Source organism: Barbus barbus (assembly GCF_936440315.1).
Source record: "Barbus barbus genome assembly, chromosome: 26".
NCBI lineage: Eukaryota > Metazoa > Chordata > Actinopteri > Cypriniformes > Cyprinidae > Barbus > Barbus barbus.
In genome coordinates this window covers 23,741,556-23,768,677 of record NC_136754.1, presented here as the reverse complement: position 1 = coordinate 23,768,677, position 27,122 = coordinate 23,741,556, and the positions used below count along the sequence as shown (strand labels likewise).

Sequence of the window (27,122 nt, the reverse complement as noted above, 5' to 3'; positions counted from 1 at the left end):
ATTCACTGAAAAAAAAAAAATAGTCAAATTTACGGTAAAAAAAAACCCGGCAGCTGTGGTTGCCGGAATTTTACCATAAAAAACATTTTAGGTTTTACGGTTTTAACTGATATAATGTTAATATAGGACAATTCCATGTAAAAGTCATCCTTACCTTGAAAAAGTTTTTACCAAAAGAATAAAACCCTGTTTAACTTGTGCATTTAGGTCTGTATTTTACTGCATTAATGTGCTTTAATATAAATTTGAAGGAAATCGCTATGTTTATCCACCATATATGAGGGGTGCACCTAAAGTAAAATTACATTCACTAGTCTGTATTTCATGTTTTCAAATGAGAGATCAAAGACTGCCCATTTTTTTATTTATGTCAACAGTAAGTATTTTGTAGAAAGAGGGAGGCCTGTCTGAAAAGTAAATAAACGCACTTTGTCTAAACAGCAATGATTTTTGGATTTATAAGGGCTAGATTTATGAGGTCAGGACGCTTAAGCGCTGTCACGTCCATAATATTTTAACGATTAAGTTTATATTTTATAGTAATTATTAATGCAATTAACTTTAAACTTTCTGTACAAAGCTAACTTATGGCCATGCCAATTATGATCGACAATTCATCTCCATTCTTTGCTCTTATCCACCATAAAAATGCGTTACGGACGTTACATATGAAATCAAATACACACTGGCACACATATTTACCTCGTTGCTGATGACTTACAGACTGTGTATGTTTATACTGCTGGGATCTGTTTCATGCTTAACAATTTAAAAATTTATTCATTCTAACATGTAAGAAATTGCATTCACAACGAGAACATCGTGGAGATTGAGCCTAAGACTGTGCGGGCCAGAAATGCACAGGACAAATATTCTTTCTTATTTGTCTAAATATTTTTTCTTCATTACAAATATCGTTTAGTTTTACTTTGTATCATTGCATGTTAAAACATAATTCACTATGCTATGCAAAATGTGAAACTGCAATCTTATTCGCAGTCTATAGCATTATTACTATTTGTACAATAGCCTATATATTCAGCATATTTAACTTAAAGGGATAGTTCACCCAAAAATGAAAATTGTCATCATTTACTCACCCTCAAGTTTAAATTTAAACCTGTATGAATGTCTTTGTTCTGCTGAACACAAAGGAAGATATTCTGAAGAATGTGGGAAACAGAGCAGTTCGGGGGCAACATTGACTACCATAGTATTTAGAAGTCAATGGTGCCCCAATACAGCCTGGTTACAAACTTTCTTCAAGATTTGTGTTCGGCAGAACAAAGAAATTTGTACAGGATTTGCCTCAAATTGTTACTCTATAAGACCAGGAAATTGAGAGAGTGTCATGATATAATTACTTGGGTTTTTTATTAGATGAAAAGCTCTCATTTAAACCCCATGTAGACAACTTGGTAAAAAAGAAATTAAGTTTTTATTATATAAATAAGGCTTGTTTTAATTTTAAAGAAAGGAACTTGTTGCTGCTACCTTTTTGTCTGATGTAGACTATGGAGATATTCTTTATATGCATACAGCAAAGTCTGTATTACGCTCACTGGATTCTGTTTACCATTCTGCCTTGCGCTTTGTTATTAAGGCTGAGTATTCTACACATCACTGTAGTTTATACAGTTTATCAGATTGACCTCCACTTTCAATTTGTAGACAGCATCACTGGCTTACTTTTATTCATAAGGCAGTGATAGGATTATTACCCTCTTATTTATCAGTCTTCTCTTTTGTAGAAAACAATAGGTACAATCTTAGGTCTAAAAATAGAATTCTTTTTACTGTACCTGCTGTAAAATCTGAATTTGGTAAAATTGCCTTCCGTTACAATGCCCCTTCAACCTGGAATGCTCTGCAGAAACAGTTGAAGCTAAGCACTTTTATCACACTTAATGATTTTAAATTATGTCACAGAAACCTTCAGATATAAGCGTGATTGTATATAGGTTACCGTTTTGTTTTTGTATTCTGCCTGTGGCTTCTTATATTGCTTGTTGTATGATGTCTTGGTTATATGATATATTTTTGTTATATTTTGTTTGTTATTGTATTTAATTTTTGTTCTTGTTAGGTGTTGTGGTATTGTTTTTGTGGTGCTGTTATGTTATTGCATAATGTGGTATGCTTTATTTGTTGTAGATGAGGTTTCTCTTTCTCTATTTCTATTTTTAAGTGTTGCCTTTCTTGGCCAGGGACCATTTGAAAAAGAGACTATAGTCTCAATATGACCCCCTGGTTAAATAAAAGGAATAAAAAAAACTAAAAAAACTTTTAAATGATATTTTAAGTTTGCTAAAAGTTGTCTCAACTTTGAGGAGTATACTCATATAAATGATCTTTGTGCTATCAGATATGGGCTGTGTTTCTCAAAATCACAGAGATATTGCAGTCCAATCTAGTCATCACCATCACTAAAATCCACTATCGGTCAACCTCTACTTTGAGACATTAAACAAAAATACATTTACTAATGAAAGGTATTAAGAGTGATTGTTGCATCCAAAAGAAAACAGACTCAAAATCCAAAGAACCCGCTATGAGTGAATTTAGGGCTTTATCAATAGAGTAGGTGCTTTTCGTCACCCTACACCACATCTCCACTGAGAGCTGTGGGTCCATATGGACTAACAGCTGATGTGAAGAAAACACACATCAGAATGTGGTTTTGTGAACTACATTTTTATAATTACTTCAACAGCCTAACCTGTTAGTACACAGAGGCATTACACCATCAGATCTGACCAGTAGGTTCTTGGCACCAAAAAACAACCAATGTATTTTTAGAAGAGGAGAAACTGTGTTCCAGCCTGATATTGCAGAGCCACTAAATGCATAATTCAGCATAAAAGTACAAGAAGAAAGAAAAAGCTTGACATCACCACCATGCATAAAAATGACAAGAGTAACAGGGACCTGAGAAACAGGACACATGATACAGTACGGCACTTCACATTTAGATAACAATGGAGCTTCCATCGTTTATTTCAATATATTAATGCTGTGAGACCTCTCAAGACATTATCAAGAACTAGTCATGGTAGATTGACATCAAAGATGTTGTATATTTGGAGGAAGTGATTAGCGCAGACTGTAATGCCCAGAGGAGAACAGTCCACATAAAAGCCAATGAGTCATTTATTTGCATGGATTGAGATAATGTGACATTTGATGCAGGCTACGCTACAGTGACTCCCACACAGCCCCACTAAACCAGATTTAAACCGTGCATACAAAAGCACAAATGAGCTGAATTACTTGTGCCTGTTTAATCCCTTAGGCCAGTCTATGGCTAGTTTTTATTTCAGAGCTCTGTGGCACTGCTGAGTTTAGCAGGCCTGGAAACTATTAAAAGCAAACTGTAAACCCTGATTTAAATGTTTCAGAGTGCATAATGTTGACAAGCAAATATCACGTGGATGGTAGGGTCAGTAATGTGATGGGCAAGCAATGAAAATGTTTAAGAGAGTAGTTTAGGGAGTAAAATGATACTCAACTCTAATAATATAATAAACTTTTGTGAGAAAACCAAGAGTGTATAGAAAAAGAGCTTCTTCCTGACTTTGTCTCCTGGTCCTGGGTGAAGTCGATGCAAAGTCCACATGGAAATCTATGTGCTTTTAACTGCAAGTCTGATATGCCCTGAGGCTGGCACAGACCAGAGGAGACATGAGCAAGAGCAGTCATGCATGCAAAAAACATGCAGTCACTGCACACAACTGGAGCCCATCCTCTGTGACGCCTCAAAACCAGGCCCTCTGAACAAGGGGCGGAGTGTGTCAGAGGTTGGGAAGAAAGGAGAAGAGATAGAAAGCGAGAACTCTTTGAGAATTCCCAAACAGGGACACAAACCCCGTTCTCTTGAGCAGAAATAGCCTCATCTGCAACATTTCTGACAACAGAAGCTCATAGGTTATTCATCGGTTTACTTAGAAATGTCATTTGAGTAGTCTATATTTAGGGATCAGAAATGTAAGCATATGCTGCAACTAAAAAAAAAAAAAAAAAGAACCATAAACTCTTCAGAAATTAAATAAACAGCAGTTTGTGAGTTCAGTTCAGTGCAAAACATTACTCCAGGCTGAGCCAAACTGCTCATAAACTAAGCATAAACTGCTGTAGCTTGCAATCCAACTTATTTTACCTAGTCATCAAAGGTCCAGATTACAGTCTGGATTTCTTGTAAAAATTGTTACATTTCTGCAAAACAGAAGAAAAGCAGCAACTGGGAGCAGTCAGTCAGCAATGATCACAAATTTCATAGGTGCAGTCAGATTTACCATTATTTGGTGAATTTTCATGGGCGAAATTTAGCCATTTCAATCGAAATCCACACAACTGAAAATTTCAAATGAGGGCAAACGAGTTCCCTATGAAGTCTTCACAACAGGTTTAAGTTGGTCACGCAGATAAGCTTACCAACAGAAAGCTGCTTGATATGAAAGTGACTTTTTTGTGAGCTGTGCTTCATATATTGACACTGACAATGGTACATTTTCTTTGAAATTTCTTGAAGTTACTAATCTCAAACTATGGGTGATAATATATCTGCTCTGGTCCAGTCACAATGACCGCCTCATATTGCCCTGTTTCCCAAGACATAAGTTACAGTGACACACAATGTTCAGCATGCTGCCTAGCAGTATTTTCAAACATTACTTTTCATTTTTTAAATATAATATACATTGGCTCAAATCAGTTTAACATACAATAAAAAAGAATATTATTACAGAATGGAGCAAAAAAAATACTACTCATATACTGTTTTGATAAATTAGTTTGAGTCATAGGCCAATATAAATCAAACAATAGGTATCACTTCAGCCCACAGTTATGAGAGACAGTACCAGAGATCAAAGACAGAATGTCAGCCTCCTGAAGGTCAAGATAAATGACAGCAAAGCCCTTGAGATAAACAGCATTAAAGCAGGGTGGAAAAGACTTGCGTACAGAATGCCAGATGTTGTCCAGACGTCCTGCTGCCATCTTTCTTTCTCTCAAACAAAACAGCAAAAAATGAGCAATTCAGCATTGCTGTTTAGTCATATAACAGATATGACATTAAGTACTGCAATAAAAGAACTTGACTACAGTACAGTGAGAAACCATGAAAGTGTCGTGACATCACAGGGGTAATATAATGACAGCACATCCCTAAAACTGTTGGTATTGGTAGTATCCATAATAAATAAATATAATAAATGAAAAATAAAACGTGAGCAGACCACTGAGGCTGAAAATATGGGGATGCTATGAAACAAATAAATGAGTTTAAATAGCACATAGCCTCAACCCATAAGTTTCCAAGAAACCACAAGGTGAGAAAACCCAGATAACCAGACAGGAGCAAGCAGGGACACTGAACAGTAAATCAATATAGGTTTTCAATGGCATATTCTAAAACTTATCATTTGATTTTGTCTCCACGATCTTGAATGTTTAAGTACAATGTTGGTTAAAACAATACCATCAAAAGAAATCAAATGACAAATTACTATAAACTTCCATTATCACACTGTATTGTCTTGTGAGCAGAGATTTATTGACTTTCAACAACAAAGAAAGTTGGTAACAATGTCTCAAATTTAATGCATTTAAGAGTGCTCAAACTGGACAAGTTAAGATCATAAAACTGCCATAACCACGTATTAGCAAAGTATGGCTATTATAGTGTGTACACAGCAATAAACCGAATTATAAATAACAATAAAATGCGGTAGATGCCTTCATTCAGATGGTCGCAGTAATTCACCGTTAATCTGTGCGCTTACCTTGGTCGTAACAATACAAATGCAGTCCATTCTCTCATATCGGACAGAGACCTCGCGCCTTTCAGCATGTCATTTCGCAATTCTCGTCTTTAACGAGAACCACACTGAATCCGTTCATAAATGCGGAGCTCAAAGCTACTCCTTAAGAACCGAGAGTAAAACAAGAGCGATCCACGTGTTTGTATTTGTTCTCCATGTTGGCCATGTCAGTGAAGTTCACATAGAGGGAGAGAGAGATGCGCACGTCTCCAAATGATCCCGAAAGCGCAAACGAGAGAGCGCGCTGCATCACACCACGCCGCTTTACTCTCTCGCTGCTGCTCCAAGCATCTCACTTCGAGTAAATGCATTTACTTCTTCGCGACCATCAAATCTGTTTAAATTGAAGCGCTGGAGACAGCCTCACACTTTCTGGAAGTCCGTGCACGCATTTATGGATTCTGCGCAAAGACTAAACCACGACAGGAAAATGGTCATTATCTAAAAACAAATGGTGGGTTTTCGCGATGTCTAATAAAGATAACAATATTCAGTGGTCCGTGACAGCTTTAATTATAGCTCAATCAGCACCTGATAAAATCGAAAAAGACATCTAGTGCCGCATGTGCGTTGCGATCCAGATTTGACTTTTTAGGCCAATTTGTGAAAGACCACATTAGCAAGCAAAAAAACGTTATAAGGCCTTTTCATGGATCTGCATGGATCTCGGGAGGGTAATAACTCATATTAGAGCAAACATTTTTCATAGCTGTCACTATAGTCTGATTAATGGCATTGCTGGAACGGAGAAGACTTTTCAGGATAACTTAATGAATTTACCTGAACTTTATCATGCTATATTCATGAACATAAAATTATACTGCAATATTTCATTCAAAACAGAGTGTCTCATATTCTGTAAAGACTGAAAAGTGCAGATTTGAAAGTGACATCTCATACAGGAGAGAAATCCAGACACCCCACAGAGAAAGTGTTTTGGCAGATCTCAAGTATGTTCCCAGTAGATGCAGCCCCACCATCAGTCACCTCACACACGTTTTAACACTGAGCTGACAGTGTAAAAGCAGCCTTTATATAGCTCATACTGTAGATTGTCCTGAAATGCAGTGTAAGAATAAATATTTGATGCGCACAGTGATTAGCCCTTCCCTTCAGAAGCAGCCTCTGTACTAGTGCATGCTGCAGTTGCATAAAGGGTTTTGGATCAAAGGAAACAAAAAGAACACTGGGTAATAAACATCTCTTACCCGATTTCTAACAAAATAGTGCTGGTGTTCATGTTGAAGCCAGAACTTGGCTGGGGAGGGAAACAAATTACTTAGAAATAGCTCACTTTTCCTCTGACTTGCGAGATGAATGCTGATGTTACCAAGTCCAAAAAAACAAGTGTCAGAATCTTATTCTTAACATTTTTAAACATTTTAACATCCAAAGTAACTTCAGTGTCTATGGGTTAAATATAAAATATTGAGATTCACAAAAGTGAAAAGCACATGTTGTATTTGCTAACAGTATAATAGAATATTATATTTTATTACCGTATAACAAATCATACCGTTTATAAGAATAAGATGTCTGACATCTAAGCGAGTGTTGCATCAACACTCAGGGCACTTAGCTTTGTTGCTCATAATTGGAGTGATTTAGTTTTGTGCATTTAAAAGTTGCACTATGCAGAAATTTTCAATTGCTGTTTGCAAGCACAACATTCAAACTTGGCCTCTGCAGGTAAAGTGCGTTTCCCAAGTATTCAAAAAAAAACAATCAACAAACAGAAGCTCAAAGGTGTCATGAATTGTTATTTTCTTTCTTGATTTCTCATGATTGCAACTACTTTGTTATGCCTAGATCATGAGAAATCAAGAAATAAAAAAATAATGCTGCATGCCTTATTTCCATAAAACTGGGGAAAATGCATTCTGAAAATCTGTTCATAAAGACATGGAAACATTTTAGTCTTCGTTTTAAAGGGTTACTCCACACCAAAACGAAAATTGTCGTCAATATTCACTTACCCCCGTGTCGTTCCAAACCCGTAAAAGCTTTGTTTGTCCTCGGAACACAATTTAAGATATTTTGGATGAAAACCGGAGGCTTGTGACTGTCCCATTGACTACATAGTAAATTACACTGTCAAGGTCCATAAAACTATAAAAAACATCGTCAAAATAGTCCATCTGCCATTACTGGTTCAGTCTGAATTTTATGAAGTGACGAGAATACTTTTTGTACGCAAAGAAAATAAAAGTAACGACATTTATCCAACAATTCGTCTCCTCTTTGTCTCAGCGTAGCGTCATTTTGAAAAGCATCCGATGGACACAAAGTGTGTACGCTATTCTCTGTCATCAGTAACGCATGGATACGCAGTTTCCGTTCAAATCAGCGTAAATAAACGTACGATACGTTTTTCAAAATGGCGCTACGCTGACACAGACAGACAGAGGCTGCATCTGAAAAATTAGGCAGCTGACTTGCTGTCTTACTGCCTTATGAGGCAATGACTTTGCAGGCTGCGTTTTTGCAAGAAGGCACCTCACGAAACTGATTTCGGACAGGCTTCTGAGGCAGAGTAACGGTTTAATGATCTACAACAAAATAGAACGAGTTTTGGTGATAGCTAAAATATTTAATTACTATACAAATTTCTCGCTAGAAATAACTTCAAAAGTGCAAAAAGTTAATCAGAAATATACATTTACACTAACTACCAAACGCAACTTTCAGACGCCATCTTTATTTCTTTAGCTCAACCGTCACGGAATGGAACACACAGGATTGTGGGATATCAAAGGCAGCGAGGGATACATCAATGCTGCCTTCAAACGGACGTGCCTTGATGCCTTTGAATGTTGCCTCCGAAGGCAGCAGAATTCAGTTTTCGGATGCAGCCAGAGAAGAGACAAATTGTTGAATAAATGTCATTATTTTTATTTTCTTTGCGTACAAAAAGTATTCTTGTGGCTTCATAAAATTCAGACTGATCCACTAATGGCACTTGACGATGTTGTGTCCTAAAATGCCTTTAAGACTGAATTCAACCGTTTGTGATTCCAATTCATGCCCGCGTGCATACGCATGTGAAGTGCAGACGCCGATGCGGGAGAGGTGGGTCTGACTCCGAGCTACTTTTACACTATTGCCGTGGGTTATAACGCAAGTTAGCGGTTCTAAATTCACATTAAACCACGGCTTCATGGGTTTTTGATCTAATTTATTTTTCTATAGTGATAGTGACTATTTTGCATGCTAGGAATCTATCCCTTGACGTGATTGGTTATTGAATTTTGTGGCATAGCAAACCGAGGGCTGTTTCAAACCGCGTTTCTGGGTCAGCCTTTGGGAAACTACAGTTTTAAGGAGAAAATACTCAGCAATGGTGTTGATTAATGGATTGGCACATGGTTTGTCTAAAGGCATATTAAAAACACCACATAGACAAATAAACAACATTAAAAACTTGATTTTTACCACAGGGGGACTAAGTAAATATAAAAAAAGTTCGCGTGCTGCTTGAACTGGCAGAAAATGAAAAGTTTCCAGGCTGATATGGCTAGGAAGTATACTCTCATTCTGGCGTAATAATCAAGGAACTTTGCTGCAGTACCATGGGTGCAGCAGGTGCAATGATATTATGCAGTGCCTGAAAGTAGTCCCCAGCTAGGTAACTAGTTATGATATAGCTGAGGACTACTTTCAGGTGCTGAGTAATATTGCGCCTGCTGCACCCATGGTACGGCAATGATCTAAGCTACGCTAAAAGTGCTACCGCCAGACCCAGAGATCGCCTGAATGGATTCGAAAATGGTCAAACTCAACTGTTTAACTCTTGGGGAGTTGGAAAATGAGCCTATTTTCAAAAAAAAGTGGAGTGTTCCTTTAATTTTTCTATTGGCAGCGCACTGAGCTCTCTCGGCCACCGTACAATACAGCGATCTGTTATAACACATTAAAGAGCCAACAATCGGTATTTATTGTTTGAATTTCTTAAAAAAAAAAAAAAAAAAAAAAAAGACTAAATTTGAAAACAAAGACCTTGTTTCATACCAGAAGTAACTTGCTTTGTCTTGTCTGTCTGCGTGTTGTCAGTTCCCTCTTTGCTCCACAATGTATTTTTACTGCATGAGAACATGATGTGTAGTGTAAGAGCGGCATGGCTTAGTACAAGGCTTCGGACATAGCAACAGTAACTAAGGAGGGTGGGTTTTTGCAAAGGGTCAATTTCAGCAAATCAGTTAACGAGGTTGAAAAACGCCTATGTTGTTTGAAAATGCCTTAAAATTTGGAAATAATTTTAAGAGACCTAATACTTCTTTCACTGGTATAACACTGTCAGAAGCCACACACCCAACCCCTGACGTGATAGTTACTAGAACACATGGCCCAACCGACTCACAAAACTGTGGGAAGAGGAGTGATGATGCATTTCGAAAACATCACGTTTATTATGCATAAATAGCCTTTTTTTTATATAAATGAAAAGTTACCCTAATTATATGACTGGCTGTAATTTGCAAGCAGTTTAGCCATCTTTAGTCTAGCTCACTGATCTCTTATAAAAGATCAGTTGTCTAGCTCACTAATAAACAATTATTACGTCATCATAAACATGTAATTACAATGCCTAGTAATCAGTCGAGTTACATAAAGTCAATAAACCAATAAAAACAAACTAATTGTTTTTGTGTTGAGACAGGAGAAATTAGCAAAGCTTCAGGATTTAAAATAAATGATAACTTCACGATAAAGTCCGGCACTCCCCCGTGCTGTGCATCGTTATTGGCTGGTGGCTACACAGACACAGGACATCGTCTCTGCAGACACAAATACCACCAAGTAATGATTGAGAGGGATTATTTTTGTATAGATCTACAGTTATTTTTTCTGAATATTCTGCATGGTGCACCTTTAAGTTTTATCTTATTTTTACAAGCTATGTTTTTAATAACCTTAAACTGAATCCCTTATCTTCCACAGTCCCCACAATCTCCTGTGACCTGGGTTTTTCCATAATGAACCCTTTTCACAATTTCAAATTTGGAACATGAAAGTGAACTTCTGCATAATAACATTTAATGGGATATATGGGGTACATGAGAGACCTTAAAAAATACTACTTTGGAAATTGCCAATGAAAATGGAATTACAATTCCATGAATTTTTTTTAATCATCTTTTTAATATTTTATTTATTAGTGCAATATTTGATTTCATATAATCGCTTAAATTCCATACACCTAGAAGCTCCTGTCACCAAAGACAAATTCACTGTGTGTGTGTGTAAACATACTTGGATAAAGCTCTTTACATTTCTGATACGTCATTCTCAAGCTCAGCTATATTAGCGTTTACTACTAAAACTTTGCAATGTTAATTATTGCAACAGAAATGTGTCATCACAGTTTGGGTCAACAGTGAAATTTAGTTTGACAAGGACATCAAGGTATAATTATTCTACACAAAAGGCAAAATGTCAACAATGCAAAATACACAGGTTTCGGTATATATATATAAAAAAAAAAAAAAAACAGCCCTTTGATAAGAGATTTAAATACACATTGGTAAAGGGAGATTTTGAAACCAAAACACCAAACTGACATTTTCACAATTATATTTTTAAGTCCAATTCCAGAAATTATAAAAAGTTATCAGCTGTATCAGGCTGATTACATTCAGAAACAAATGTCACATTTCAGAGATTAAGAATTCAATGCATGTAACACATTTTGCGTTTCAAAATTGTGAAAATGCCACCCACAGCTTTTGGCCACCAAACGTTTTCCCATCGATAAGGCGAGCCTAAATGAATGAAGCGCAATGACACATAAGTCCCTCTATTCTTGGAGTAAACCCCATCGACAAGGCTTGGGGAACAGAGTAGGAGGAAATGAGCGGCCCAGACATGCGGCCATGGGGGATGCCCAACCCACCAGACCCGTGCCGGTATGATACTTACTTGGTCCAGCTCACTGGGGGAGGATTTCGCTTTAGCAAGCACATGAAGAATTTCATTTAGGAGGGGAGAGTCCTGAGAGTGGCCATTTTATTAACAGAAACAAACAAGAGGGAAAAGAAAAAGGACATTGAAATACATAGCAGAGGGGCAAGTTAGGCAAGTTTATTTAAAATTACCTATATTCCACTAATATGAAGTTCAAAAGCCTGAAAAAAGCAGCAACTAATATTTTGTTTATACAAAACAAAATATTAGAGAGTACTGTAAATTACAGTGGAAGACAAATGAGAATAAACCTAAATAAGTGACTACTGCATTAATGGTATGACAGATCATTCCAAGTCACTTCTTTTGGGCTCAGATTTCCAAGTGATATAAAGATGTACCAGTTTATAGAATCAGACCAGTTTAATGACTAACTCACCCACAGAAAAATAAACAACATTTTGTCTTGTGACACAGATCATTCTGAAAATGTTATATTGTTGTTAGTGAAACATCAGTCGATCGGTAAAGGTCCTTTTTCAAACTAAGCTAATGTGTGGAGCCAATGCTGCTTTGCAAAAAAAAAAAAGAACATTCTGTTCTTTTATAAATATATTCAAAAGTGTCTGTTCATGTTGTACATGTCTACACACTGCAGGCAGGTGGTGGTATTGTGACAACTGCCTTCAAAAAAACAAAAAAAATAGACTGGTCCAGCTACAAACATACATATTACATCAACATGGTTCACACATCTAAGTCTAATTGCTGTTTGAATGTTTTCATATATGGTGGAAAAATGTAATAGATCTAAAAGGAAATTTAATGAGATTTTAAAGTAAAATGTCCTACAATGAAAAAGCAGTGAATGTCCTACAATGAAAAAAATAATAATAATTAACACTTACAGAATTCCCTGTGACACTTCACATTTTATATTTTTCAATGAAATAAATATTTCCTCTTAGCTTAGCTTCTTCTTATCAGTTATGTGCATTAGGGTTCCATGTTTCATCTTTTGTTGTAAAATTCATGCTGACTGCATTATTTTATGTCGTGTGTTAAAGTGATAGTTGTCCCAATAATGAAAATTAGTTGTTAATTGACTCACCGTCAGGCCATCCAAAATGTAGGTGACTTTTTTCTTCAGTAGAACAATAAGGAAGATTTTTAGCTGAAACCATGTTCCTTGGTGATTCATAAAATGCAAGTCAGCATCTGACCGTATTTGAGAATAAAAAAAGCACATCAAAGAACTCAACATTAAAACAATGATATATTAAGGTCTTCTGAAGCGGTTGCTCTGTTCAAGAAACGGAACATAATTCACAACATTATTAACCATCAGGCAAACAACCGCTTGCATTTTATGAATCACCAAGGACCGTGGTTTCAGCTAAAAACGTCTTTACTGAGGGTGAGTAAAATTTTATATTTTGGGTGAACTATATCTTTAAGGGTCAGTCATGCTACACTTTTCATTCCACTGACGTCCATTCATACGCATGCAGACATAAGAGACAGGAAACGCAAGCTCACACGAATTTAGTGTGTTCCAATGTTCAAGTTTGGTGAACTCTGGTGACAAAGAGTGCCCATATTAAGACTGTTGTGGTGTCAGTAGAAATGTAGTGTGCTCAAAGTCTAGCATGACCGCAGCTTTACTATGATGTTGATTTGTATCGGTGTGTATGACACAGTGCACCTTCTATATTAGTATTTACTTCAGCTTGTGGAAAAGCTACTTGTGATGAACTTTGATTCTTCACGTGGCTTTCCCATTCCCACCTGTGTTACTATGGTGGTTGTCAGTATGTTAAAGGTACAAAACAGTTTAGTAGCAGTGTGATTATAAATTTTTTCATTTTACATTTTTAAGCTGTAAATATTTACAGGTTGTTCTGTAAAGCTGTTTTACATTTTTACATAATTCTTCTGACAACAACAGGTGCCAGTTTTATTTTGTAAAATCAACCAGATTTTTGCAAGACACTAGTAAGATAGTGGTCTGACAAGTCACTATCCAACCTCAATTTCATTATTGCAAGTGATTAATTCATGCAGTTTTCGAGAAATATGAGAAAGTGGGTACAAAGCATGTTTTGTTTTTATTAATCTATTTAGTTTATTCACAATTCTGTTAGACATTATTGTATCGCAAAACATTTAGTAAACTTTAGTAAAACTTACAGGGTAAAACTTTTGGAGTTACCTTAGAATTCCAAAGCTTATCTGTCCAGCAAGTAAACTAAAATTCCATAACAAACATTCAGTCATACAGGAATGTTTCTTCAACTATGGGCACTTGTGGTCCTGTGCATTTCTCACTGTCAGTATTTTGTCTACTAGCAACGTACAACAATGGACATACTTCACATGAGAATTCTGTCATTGCAGTGTTTCAAAGCATTTTGTGGTGGGATGACACTTGAAACATTTTTGGAATACACATTCATGGCTAGAAAGCTAGTTTCACGGCTAGCAAGTGTCCTAAAAACGCAATTACATTGTATAAAAATTAGGGCTGGGTTTTGACACAAATTTCACGATTCGATTCCCATTCTCAAGCTTGCGATTCGATACGATTCCCAATTTGATTCGATTCAGGATTGTTTTGGATATATATGAGGTACAGTACATGCCAAATTTTCTCAAGAAAAAAAAATCTCTCAACTAAATAATGCTGTAAAATATACATGAGAGTCAGTTGGTTCTACATTACTATAATATTGAAGATTAAAATGAACGGATTTGTATACAAACGCTTAAATTACACTCAATGAAGTTCTTATGATAATAACGTTACAATTACATACTATTTCTACTCCAATTAGTTTTTTTGAAATTTAAATGGTGGCTGTTCTAGAGTTCATGTTTCTAGCTGACTAATGGGTTTACGGTCACAAAACATGTTTTTTGTTTCGGCGGTAAATGTGACGTTGCCTGACATTGTTTACAAGCCATTACACGGATGTCTTTGCGCGGTTGAAACACTGATGGAGTGATTACATGAAACAGGATAAGGATTTCGCTGCTGCTTCTCTTGAACTGAGGTGCTACAGTGATCTGTCACTCCACAGTAAACAGTACCCAAACGCCATTTGTTTGAATGAATATTGTAATAAAATGGACAGAATTTGAAATCTTCGAGACTTTGTTTCATATCAAAAGTAACAAAGCATAAAGCTTTTTGCCATTTATTGGATTGGAGGTGCGCTATAATGTTCTGTTCATTAACTGAACAGATTAAGAATAATTTAAGAATAGATATTGTTTCGTAAAAATGAGAATCGATTGAAATCAATATTTTTTTTACCCAGCCCTAATAAAAATTTATATTTTATACACTTCATATTTTCAAATTTTGTGCATAAAATTGCAGTTTGATTAGAAATGCACAAAAAATACTGTTTACTAGTGATATTTGCCATTTACCATTAAATTACAGATATAAAATTATTGGAGCATAATGACTTGTGAACTTACAAAACTATGCATAACAAGTTTGTTCATTTTGTTTCTGCGTGCATTACGCATTTGTAAGAATCTTTTATACTTTTAACTGAAAGCGAAGTAAAACTGACTGGAAGAGAAAACTGTTGTGTTGTCTTCTCTCCCATTCGCAGCTTACCACGTCCACTGTTTTCCACATTTTTCATAACTGTGGTGAGAAATGACCGGTGCTGAAATAGTTTTCATGACACTTTAAACAAACATCAAGCAGCAAAAGTCTGAAGGTCTCCATACATCTACTCCTACATTTAAAAAATAGATTTTTACTGCTTGTTCAGTTTAGTCACAATTCTGTACCAACTTATCTATCTTGTTATGCTTTTAAGAGGTCATTTAATGACTGAAAATTGCTTTCTTTCAGGATATTCTGCATAAGTACAGTATTCTGTTCCTCTGCATCAGGGAAAGAGAACATCTGCTACTAAAGTATTCAAGTGCACAAACAGCATGCACAGCGACTGCAGTTAGAGCAGGGGTCACCAACCTTTTTGTGAGTGAGGGCTCCCTCAAGGGATAAAATGGTCTCACTTGTTTAATATACTCCAAATAAATAAATAAATATCATTTTATTTATCATTGTCACATATACATACATACATGACATTACTGTTTTCTCACAAGCATTGTCAATGTTTTATCAATCCAGGAAAATATTTATCCTGATGATTGTGAAAATGATATCACAATCATTTTTTTTCCATGTAATACAATATTAATCATGATATTAATTTACCATTAATGGGGAAGGAAATGCTTTCCACGTTTGTTAGACCTTGACAATGAAGGTAAACATAACTTTGTTCACAATTAAATTCCACAGAGGACCTACTTTTTAATTTAGGGCCCCAGTAAATACATTTCATTTTTCCCTAAATGATGTGTTTTCCTTTTGATTTTTTATGGATTCTGTGTTTTATGATTCAGTACAAAAAAAAAAAAAAGCATTTTCATTTTATCAGATAAGATGCTGCACAACGGAACTGTATAAATTAATAATAATAAAAAAAATAACTTGGTTGTATGATATTCCTTAATTATATTATTAATATTATTATTATTACTTGCATTTTAGTATACAGTAGTAATATAATCGGTCAAAATATATTACAAAAGTCAAATATATAATATATAACCTATACAAAAGTTAAACTGGGCTTTTATTTTGGCGGATTGTCGTGAAGGTCTTTCAGTTTTAGTTTCAGCATGTATTTGATGGTAATTTTTCTCAAATGAAACTGCATGAAGCTGGTGAAGTGATTCTCAGAGCAGCTCTGGAGATGAAGTGTGTTCATGTCCTCATATATTGAGACACAGATGCTGAAAACACCGCGAGTCATGTGTGTTTGAGTTTGTGTATCAGACGAAACTACTCCACACAGAGACACAGAGACACACAGAACAGACTTATTAGCGACATGCACTGACTGGCTGCTGAAGCATTCATTTATGGTGTGTGATATGATGTTACATTAATCCATATTGAGTAAAAATGTCCAGCTTATCATCATTATTAACATAATTGTTATCATAATCTCGATATGATATCGTTTATCGCCCGGCGCTAATTCAGGCTGGCGGGCAACTCAGAGACTCCATGCGGGCTACCAGGTGCTCGCGGGCACTACGTTGGTGACCCCTGAGTTAGAGCCACGGAGCGTGAAGACTCATTCGTCGTATTTGTTTTCAACCACGTCACGCACAGTTACTGAAACCAATTTGCTCTCCCTGAATCCAGGAAGACAGAGTGTCTTTTCTGACAGTTTCTGTGAAAGTGTCATACCGGCAGACCCTTTTAAGATGGATTAGAGTACGTTTTAGTATCAATGATAATTGTGATAGCATGCAAAGCAGGACGTCAAATTCTCAGAAAGCCTGACTGATGATTACATAGAGGGGTGTGACTGTAAAAGCATGTGCCCATTCCCCATTCAGAACATTACAAATAAAGTTTGTAAGACTGCCATTAATTCCCAATAAACATGTCAATCAACAGTAAGCCATGTTTGGTTGTTGCTTTGTAATCTGAATACTAGCCTATATAAATAAATGACCATGTTGTGGCATGATTGTTTCATGACTTGTGAAAAACAAGCAGCATGCCATTTTCTGAATTTCTTAAAATAACATTAAAATGTGTTTACACCGAGATGTTTGTGAGATGCTAGAAATGTGTTTTCAGACAACAAATGACATACAAAGTTTTAAACAAAGCGCCAATCTGACCTAAAACACTTACCTCTATGCTGGTGCTAAGGCTGGGCAGGGTGTCTGAAGTCACCGTTGTGCTTTGAATGCTGGAAAAATCCCACAGGTTCACTGGGGGTATTGCAACGGGCTCTTTCACTGATTTCCCACATCGCTGATTATCCAATAAGGACACTTCATAAAATTCCTGGATATCTGTTAAAAGAAAAGATTTGTTTCCTTTTTTCTGTAATACCCATATCTGAGTGAGCTTACTAAAAACAAAAGGATAAGCAAGATACAGTGGCCCCACAAAATATGTAGACACTTAGGCCACATATAAATGTATGAATTTCACTGCATACACAATTTCATTTCAAAAAGGAATTTTTGCTATTAATTCAAACAACCAGCACCACTGAGATTTTGTGGATCCATGGAGTCATTTCCATTCAAGTTCACAAAGGGCATTGCAGCCACAGGTGTAGTTCATCACGTTAACTAGGAATGTGTTTCACTAACGTTTGACAACCGGAAAGTGCCCCAAAAACTCTTACATTTTTAATTGTGTATTAAGTGTCCAAATGTCTTTTAGTGGGGCACTGTATTTGCAAGATAGATAGATAGATAGATGGAAGTGTTTTGAAGGTCATTAAATGAACAATAATGATCAGGGTATCTTTACTGATGTGATTTAGTAGCCAATGACAAGCATCTATAAATACACATCTTAGAGTGAACATCAGTTTAAAGATTACAAAAAAGAGTGTGGACTGAAGATAGAGGTCATGGGAGATTTAAAGGTCATTGACAGCTGTTACAACATTCATCAGGTTATAATCGTAATGATACAAGGGTCAGCAAGCAAAAACAACAGATGGACCCCACAGGAACTTTTTATTCTGAACATTTATTGCTCTTATTTGAAAGCCACCACCCACTAACGAGTAAACACAGTGCATATTTATGTATGTACATGGCATATAAGACATAAGCTCAAACCACTTTAAAATCAAACAAACAGTAGCAATCCACACAAAAGGCATGTGTGCAGTTTAAAATAAAATAGGGAACTAGTCTCTTCCACAAGTAGAGGGGAAATGACTATTTAAGAGAATGGCTCGCTGGGGTTGGCTATGCTGTTCGACACTCGGCCGAGAGAGAAAATAGCAGAGGGATATAGCTCTTCTATGCATGTCAGAGATTGGGTAACAGGTCTGAAAATACATGCTGGATCACATGGAGCTACACAGCAATGAGAATAAATATTTTTATAACGCATGCTGGTGGGGGTGTTTCCCTCATCTCTGGTTTCCCTTTGAAATACTTAGTCCAGCGACTTCACAACCCCTCTGAAAAACCACTGCAGGCTTGGAGCTGAGCATATTTTACGCAATGTTAGGGTATGTAGGGGCTGTCCGATAAATCGCATGTGATATCCAATGCGCATCTTGTCAGTTGATGACAGAGCGTTGTTCGCTGACAAGCTCAGTGTCAGTGAACAACGCTCTGTGTTTACTGACAAGATGTGCATTGGATATCACATGCGATTTATTGTGCAGCCCTATATGTAATGCTTTTCTTAAACATTTTTTTTGTTATACTGGTTCAAAATCTGCATAGCAATAGCTTCTGTGGAAGTCTCAGGACCTTAAAGTCTTCGTCCAAATGCAATGGTAAAATGTCTAAACCGCCTGTCCTTATATGTATCTGCTACTTACCTCCACGCACCCAATAGCGAGAGGGTGTTTAGCCAGTGTGGAGAAAGCAATTCAGATACCAGTACAAAAGTGCAAGTCAAAATTCGAAGACTTGCCAAAATACACAGAGATAGACAATGGGGTAAAACAAGGGTAAACACTGGCAGTGTTTTTACAAGATGGAGGAATTTAAGTGGAATGTTTGGGTTTCAACTGATACGACAAACTTGCAGCATTTCTTCTCGACAGGCAAGCTCAACTTCAAGTTAAATAATTTTCTAATATGTTGTTGGACCTTTTTATTGAAAGTAGCCTACTTTTACCTGTTAAGACATGTCTTTATAGACATGCGAAGCACAAAAGGGGCATGCTGTGAAAAAATGCTGTGACACTACTAATGCAGAAACTGCATACTCCACCTTTAAGGTTGGCCAAAAATAAAATAAAACTTTTGTCCCACAGACACGAAAGTTCTGATTGAGTAAACTAATCCAGGATTTATTTCTTGAGATTAATCGCTGTTCTTTCACTTGTCAGTTCCCCTGTAAGCCTTAGAGAAGCTATAGAGTTTGTCACAGAATCCAACCATTTAACATCTGAATGACCTCTCAGTCAGGCAGCTACTCCCAAAATAAAACAAATACTGAGTCTGTTTACTGAAAACTAAAGTTATTCAGGTGAAATACAAGGGCCTTCACTTCACATTATTGAAAATAATGTTTTGATTTGTTTGATTCTTTGTTTGGGTTTTGAAAAACCATTCAAGTGATCACAGATCACAGGTCTTTTTCTGACTCTGACTACCTGGAAATGGAAACTTCTAACATTAAGAAACTGACATTTGTATTTGTGTGCCAGTGACTGACATTATTCCAAAGCATGTCTTGTTTATAACATGTAGTGACATCTGACAGCAGGTAACTGCTGGTTATGTGACAACTCTTTAAAGTGTTAGGAAAAAAAAATAAAAATGGTAGAACAAGATGTCAAGAGCAGCTCGAAATTTGCAACCAACCTGTCCAAAAGTAGTGTAAAAAATGAGAACAAACTGTGCTATCTTGTTCCCAAAAAATCAGTCTAATATATATTATATCTTGATTTATACCCCAAAAACAGATTACAAAAAAATTAAACATTTAATTCATAAAATTCCAATGTAACCTAATACTGAATAACAGCTTCCCTCCAACATGTGAATTAGATCAACTTTTATTGGAGGGTTGTAGATTTCCCACTACAGGTGGCCATGCAGTATTAAATGCTTCCTGTGAGCTAAACAAAGAATATAGAAACAAAAGTCACCTCATCTACATATTCACAACAAATACCCTTTCAAAATGAAACCAAGAAATAAGACCTACATTTTCACTGCTTCTCCCCACAGCTTCTCAAATGTTTCTATCCCCCAGGATAGTTGCCCCTTTTAGGGATATTGAAAACAATCTGGGACAAAATAAATCAAAGGTCCTACAGACAGCATACTTTTCAAGTGCTGAATCATCATGCATCAAACAAATAAAAAATGCATCATCTAAGAGTGTGCGTTTACAGCACTCTAGCGGAGTCAGCTGCATTATCTGAGCAAAATATTTCATAACTTCAGGAAGCAGATGGTGAAAGACCCTCATTTGCAAGCAAATCATTTACGTACAGTTGCTGAACAAGCATAACTGACACATTTTGTATGTTTGCTAACAATCACTTGTGGGGTATTTAAACTTGGTACACATTCATTACACTTGGGCACATAATTCAGTCTCTGCAAACGGACATAAATCTGATCTACTGCTCCTGCACTATATATGATCAGAATTCTTTTCCATAATGATGTTAATGCCGACCAGCAAAAGTTCTCTCAATGCATCTGGTGGCAATCAACACTTCATATTTTTCCTTGAGGAGGTCTGATGAATTCATATTTCTCAAATGTACTTTGCAATTTTAACTGCAAATCAAATGTTGTATGATATCAACATCAAACTAAAGGGCTAAATACAAACTGTTTTCTAAGTAACTACAGGGGAAAATTGAGAAATCGAATTTCATCTGGATAGGAGAGTCTGAGATTCACAGAACTACTCACAAAGGCCACTGGAGCAGCCGTGTGAGGTATGATCATCATCTTAATTAATTCATCCCCTAAATAATGCACGTAATGTCATTATTATAATCACATATATGAATTGTTCATCTGAATGAGTTGTGTGACACAAATATCCAGAGCACATTACCTTCTGTATATTCCACAAGCCACAACCAGACACAGAAATCCCAATCCCAATCAGCGTATAAAACTGCAGACGGCCTCCATTAATAATGAATAATAATCCAAACATCACTAACTTAATATAACACCAATTATCACTAACTTTGATATATTGTCAGTTTAAGCACTCTCAAAAAAAATATCATTATAATCACTGAAGCTGTCTACTCTGTGAAATTAATCTCTTATATTATACGTACATCTGCGCTTTGTTGTTTATGATGAGAGAATTCACAAGAGTCAGGATGGAATTCAGTCAGCAAACGCATGTGCATTCAACAAAACTGATGAGATTTGGTGATGACTCATCTGTACGCCTCTGATTGGCCATTTGCATTCCTAAACTCAACAGAATCGTGTGTGATTGGTTATAATGCGCAACACTGTAAAAATACCTAAAATGAAATACGGTGCAACATAAGCAGATCTTAATTTAATGCTGCAATTGACACTTTATTAATTTTTACTTTGTTAGCGACTGACGTAATAGATATAATTTGTTGGTGCAGGGGCATTTGTGCCCCAAGTCCCCGTGGCTCCGCCTATGTAAGCAGTACAGACAACAACATGGTCATCCTCAAACTTTTGGTCAGCCAGGACAAAACATGCATATGATGAAAGAAAGTAAGGGAGCTTTAAGTTTGATCTTTAATCTGGTCTCTGGGGCAAATCAGTCTGGCATCAGATGAAGTTATGACTGAAAAATGACTAATAAGCATGCAATTCTGAGTGAGGTACACAGTTTTAATCACTGTTTTAGAATCAGCTATTAAGAGGTTAATACTGAATGTTTTATTTTGCCCTTAGTATAATACCAGTGTCATGGGTTTATGAGGGGTTCTGTTTATTCATGTCAGTTCAGTGACCCCATCCATGCTCTGCGAGTACGCAATGTGCATGATAAAAATGGAGCTCTTTTAATCTCTGCCTATTTTAGTAGTACTACAATGAAACATAATACAAAGGGTCCTGTTTCACACAAAATCTGTATATCAACAGCCCAAATGTGTCCAGGTGCACTGTTCAGAGTCATCAGAAAACACAAGCTGTATCAGACAATATAGTAATTTAAAATCATTTATAAGGTCCACAATGATCAATGGAACCATCACAAATAAATCTGATAGAGATTAGAATTTACAACTATTAGAGAACTAGATTAGAACTCTATATGATCTTTTACAACTAAAGTTTAACAAAACTGAATATAAAAAAGTGGATTCAAAAAAGACTTAATTTCCTTAAATTTGCTATAAAATTATAAAGTAATTATAAAGTCGTGACGTATTGTCAAGTATGGTGACCCATACTCGAAATTGGTGCTCTGCGTTTAACCCATCCAAGTGCACACACACAGCAGTGAGTAGTGAACAAATGCACACACACACACACACACACACACACACCGTGAACACACACCCGGAGCAGTGGGCAGCCATGCTGCAGCGCCCGGGGAGCAGTTGGGGGTTCGGTGCCTTGCTCAAGGGCACCTCAGTCGTGGTATTGAGGGTGGAGAGAGCGCTGGACATTCACTCCCCCCACCTACAATCCCTGCCGGCCGGGGACTCGAACCCGCAACCTTTCGATTACGAGTCCGACTCTCTAACCATTAGGCCACGACTTCCGCCACCCCTTCCCCATACTTGCTATAGTGGAGACGACTGTTACAGTTCATCGGAGACTTCTCTGTTGAACCAGTCAAAACAGAGCCGATTCCCAGGTTTCTCTGAGTCTCATGTTCACTTTTCTCCCTGTGGAATGAGATCTGTGGTAAAGCAGCCCTTAAACAGAGTGCTGTATTGACGTCCGATTAACAGACCTCTGCAGCCACAGGATAGAATTTCCGCAGTTCACCAAGTCTGCCGAGTCTCTTTAACTCTGACACATCTTCATTATCTGATGGCTCATTTAGAGACTTTGGAATGCTAATGCTTTCTGTAGATAATTAATAAAATGATTGTGATGATCAGCTTCGGAAATTACAATACAGCACCACAATAAGCACATGAGGAAATAATAAAAAATATATAATATAGCTCAGCTGGATTGATGCTCGCAAAAATTATAATGTGCTTTAGGAGATGCTTCCTATGTACTTGAGGAAGTTATTTTAATCCATTACATATTCTGTTTCAGACAAGACCTCTAAAGTTTAGGAAAAAGATATCGGCCTGTCAGTGAGATATCAAATTCACCACTCCAGCTCTTTATGAAGCACTAAGAGCTTTTTAAAAAAAGGTTCTTCTGTGTGTGAATAAAACCTGGCCATTATCTACTTTAGATAATGTCATTTAATCTTACTCTTACTCTGAATCTCATTTTCAAAACAATTACCTAGGAACTCATGAGGCAGGTGGGTTCTGTCAAGGGTAAACCTGGTCTATCTTGTGACCCACATTTTGCATTCAGGAGGAGACCTGCCCTACTCCGGTTAACTCTTCTTCTCTGGCATCCAGGGAGCGATCTTAGGTCTCTAATCGTTGAGATACATGCACAGAGACTGCAGTGATGCTCTCTCTCAGAGAAACCATCATAAATCATCAGCCTACGGATTAGGACTAGGGTAATCATGTCAACAGACGGATTACACTTTGTTTGTCCTTTAGAATACATATCTGAAGAAAAGTCAAATTGGAAACGGTCACTCCAAAGCATTTTTCATTAGTCGGCGCTCTTAAGAACACGTGCATGTAGGACATATATGAGAAGAGGTATTTCTGCACGTAACTGTGTGAACGTGAATGACGCTATGCATGAGAGTGATTACACATGTATGGTTTATGAACTTAGCAATACTGAGCACAAACATTCATCACGGCAGCTCAGAGTAAGATGGTTTTCTGAGAACAGTGTTGAGACACGCATAACATTACTGCGTAGCACTTCTGCCTGGACAATGTAAGCAAATATTTACAGCTTGTTGTCTTGTGATATGCAATCTGTTACATTCCCTCATCTATTACAAAGTTTTTCTGCTTTTTACAAATCGAGTTGGCTTTTAAAACTGAAGCAAGACACATGAGTGAAATCATTCACAAAGAGGAAGCTTACAAGTCTCTGTCCTAAAACATGTGACCATTTCAGTAGACAAATCTAAAACATGTAACTAAGCATGCCTTAACTATTACTCTTCAGTTTCAGCCACTCAAGCAAAAGCTTCCATGTTTTTTTCTAAAGAATAGGAAGCAGAGGATGAAATTATTACAGGAAACCTCCACACCTTGAGGGTCAAACACAGAGAGTCACTGGCACATGGCCAGTCAAACCCCTGAGAAACTCAAACAGGCTGTTCAGCATTCCTCGTGGTTGCCTTTCTTACCTAGTTTGCAATGGCTGGCCTAAGAGAACTAAGAAACACTATACTGCAGCTCTTCAATCAGACAACTTCCTGAAATAATATGTTAGATAATAGTTTATACTTAAAATAAATATGAACACTGCTTCAAAGCATTCATTCCAAATTTACTATTGACAGCACAGTACTAAAGTACTCTTCAGACAATATATGAATAGGCAGGAAAGCTGTTAAAGTCAAGAAATAAAGTTAAATGCTTTAGTATCATGGTCACCTAGATGTCAGTAAGTTCTCGCCCCTCTGAAAACTGAGGCAATGGTAATTAAATATCAGTATAGCTTGAGTAACACATCCCCGATTGGCTTTTACTACTCAACACCTCTGTGTAACAACAAGCACCCACCAAACTTTTGGAGGGAGAATGTCACAACCTTCACAGACTGAATACAAACACCCCATGAATAAAAAACTGATACTGATTATTTCCTACAGTGCTCACAACAAAGTCACTTGTCTTGTGTCACCCTATGAAAGTAACATTAAATTACAGATAGACAGACAGACAGACAGACAGACAGACAGATAGATACGAGACAGACAGACAGACAGACAGACAGATAGATAGACAGACATATAGATACGAGACAGACAGACAGACAGATAGAGACAGACAGACAGACAGACAGACAGATAGATACGAGACAGACAGACAGACAGACAGATAGATAGATACGAGACAGACAGACAGACAGACAGACAGACAGATAGATAGATACGAGACAGACAGACAGACAGACAGATAGATAGATAGATAGATAGATACGAGACAGACAGACAGACAGACAGACAGACAGACAGATAGATAGATAGATAGATAGACATGGCGATAAATAGCAGCTGTGACAGCATGACACAGTACTTTCATTATTACTAGGACAGTGCTGTTGTACCTATAAGCGCGTGGAAGAGGTTACTCTGGAAGATGTCAATGACTCTCTGGATGGAGTTTCTCAGCTGTCTGTCTTCAGTGTTACTGAGTTTTGACCGGTATTCCTCCAGCAGTATAAGAGCCCTCTGTGCATCTATACCAGGCAGACAGAAAGTGTTCATGAATTACATAATAACACGATACTGCAGCAGACAGCATAACGCGAAATATCTAAAGCTCGTTTCTACGTTTGACGTTGTGAGTAAATAAAGTTTAAATAATACATAAATGACTTTACTGTAACTTTTAAAACCTATGTGGTGTTGACTGGACAAAACAAAAATGACAGTCCTCATTTCCAAAAAAAAAAAAATTAGTGTAACGCTACTTTACATTCAGTTACCTTGAGATAAAGCTCGGTAAACGACAATATCTTAACATTTTACAGTGTGAAATGTTCAGATAAGCCGCAAATCAGTGAGTTAACGTTACCAACTACAATGCCAGACTGTGTAAAAGTATATCTGAGTTTTAATGAGAGTTTTCTCACGTTTATCTCACCTTTTTTCCTTACTGGCATGTTTCGCTTGGGCTCTTGCACGATAACAAATCCAGCAGAGCACGCGATAGAAATCAACAACGCACGCGATAATAAAACGCTCCTCTCCCAGCACGAGTCTGTCCGGAGTGTCCAAGAGGAGCAAGTCAGACGCAGTTGGCATGAAACTCTAATGTTTATCCGGTAAACATTGGGGATGGTTGAGGCTGATATGAAAACGAGCCGCTGGGGTTTAGAGCAGAGCGAGAGCTGCACTTCTTCAAGCTGGCAGTCGCGCGACACAGACTTGAGCTTTACTCCACTGACAGCCCTGCGCTTCCATTCAAAGACACACAGACTCACACTCTGCTCCGCGTCTGCGGGGGGAAACTGAACATATGTCGCCGCCAGTTGCAGGAGGGCTTCCAAAAACTCCCCAAAATGCAAATATACACCTCCCTGCCGTGTGAACACAAGCGATTCAAATCCTCACGTCCGCAGTTTGCTACATTCTTCTTCGCCTTCGGTGCAATGAGGATTGTTTTCCTAAACGTCAAACTTCTTTCGTTATCTCCTCCTCTTTTTTTCTTCCTATGTGTCAGAAATTCCAAACTTTCCTCCAAAATGGCGTCCCAGGGTTGGAAGAATGTCACGTGATTATAGACCCTACCCTTGACCGCCCAATCATGCGACTGAGCTACCTTTCAGCTCAGGGTTGGGAAGGTGAGACTTGACACTATCTTAAAGGAGACTCACTAACTCAAGCAGGCAAATGGTATAAACAAGGGTCCATATGACGAAATAGGCTCTTACAAGTTAATGCGGGACTTGTTATGATTTAACATTGCTTTGCCTAGACTTTGTCTTTGTTGATTTACCAATCCGCTGGCAAGAAGTTGTAGTAGCTGTTCACGTGGAAGCTCAACTGAGGGGCATTATGTAAAGCCACCCAGAACCTGATCTTGAGACGCGGCT

At 37.2% G+C, this 27,122-nt stretch overlaps 1 protein-coding gene across 8 annotated transcripts in view; it reads right to left on the bottom strand.

The window, feature by feature from the left end:
• LOC306846385 (discs large homolog 1-like protein) overlaps positions 1-26,904 on the bottom strand; it is a 102,275-nt gene extending 75,371 nt beyond the window's left edge. For 7 of the 8 annotated variants that reach the window (XM_079379738.1, XM_079379739.1, XM_079379742.1 and 4 more), the window contains exons 1-3: positions 26,171-26,904; positions 25,632-25,763; positions 17,473-17,636 (exon numbers count right to left, since the gene is read on the bottom strand). In XM_079379738.1, coding sequence (XP_079235864.1) covers positions 17,473-17,636; positions 25,632-25,763; positions 26,171-26,189 — 315 coding nt within the window. In that variant the 5' untranslated portion in view covers positions 26,190-26,904. Of the gene's footprint in view, positions 1-11,738; positions 11,811-17,472; positions 17,637-25,631; positions 25,764-26,170 lie in introns of all 8 variants that reach the window. The other variant, XM_079379743.1, reaches the window with a different exon arrangement.
• Positions 26,905-27,122: the final 218 nt, after the last annotated feature.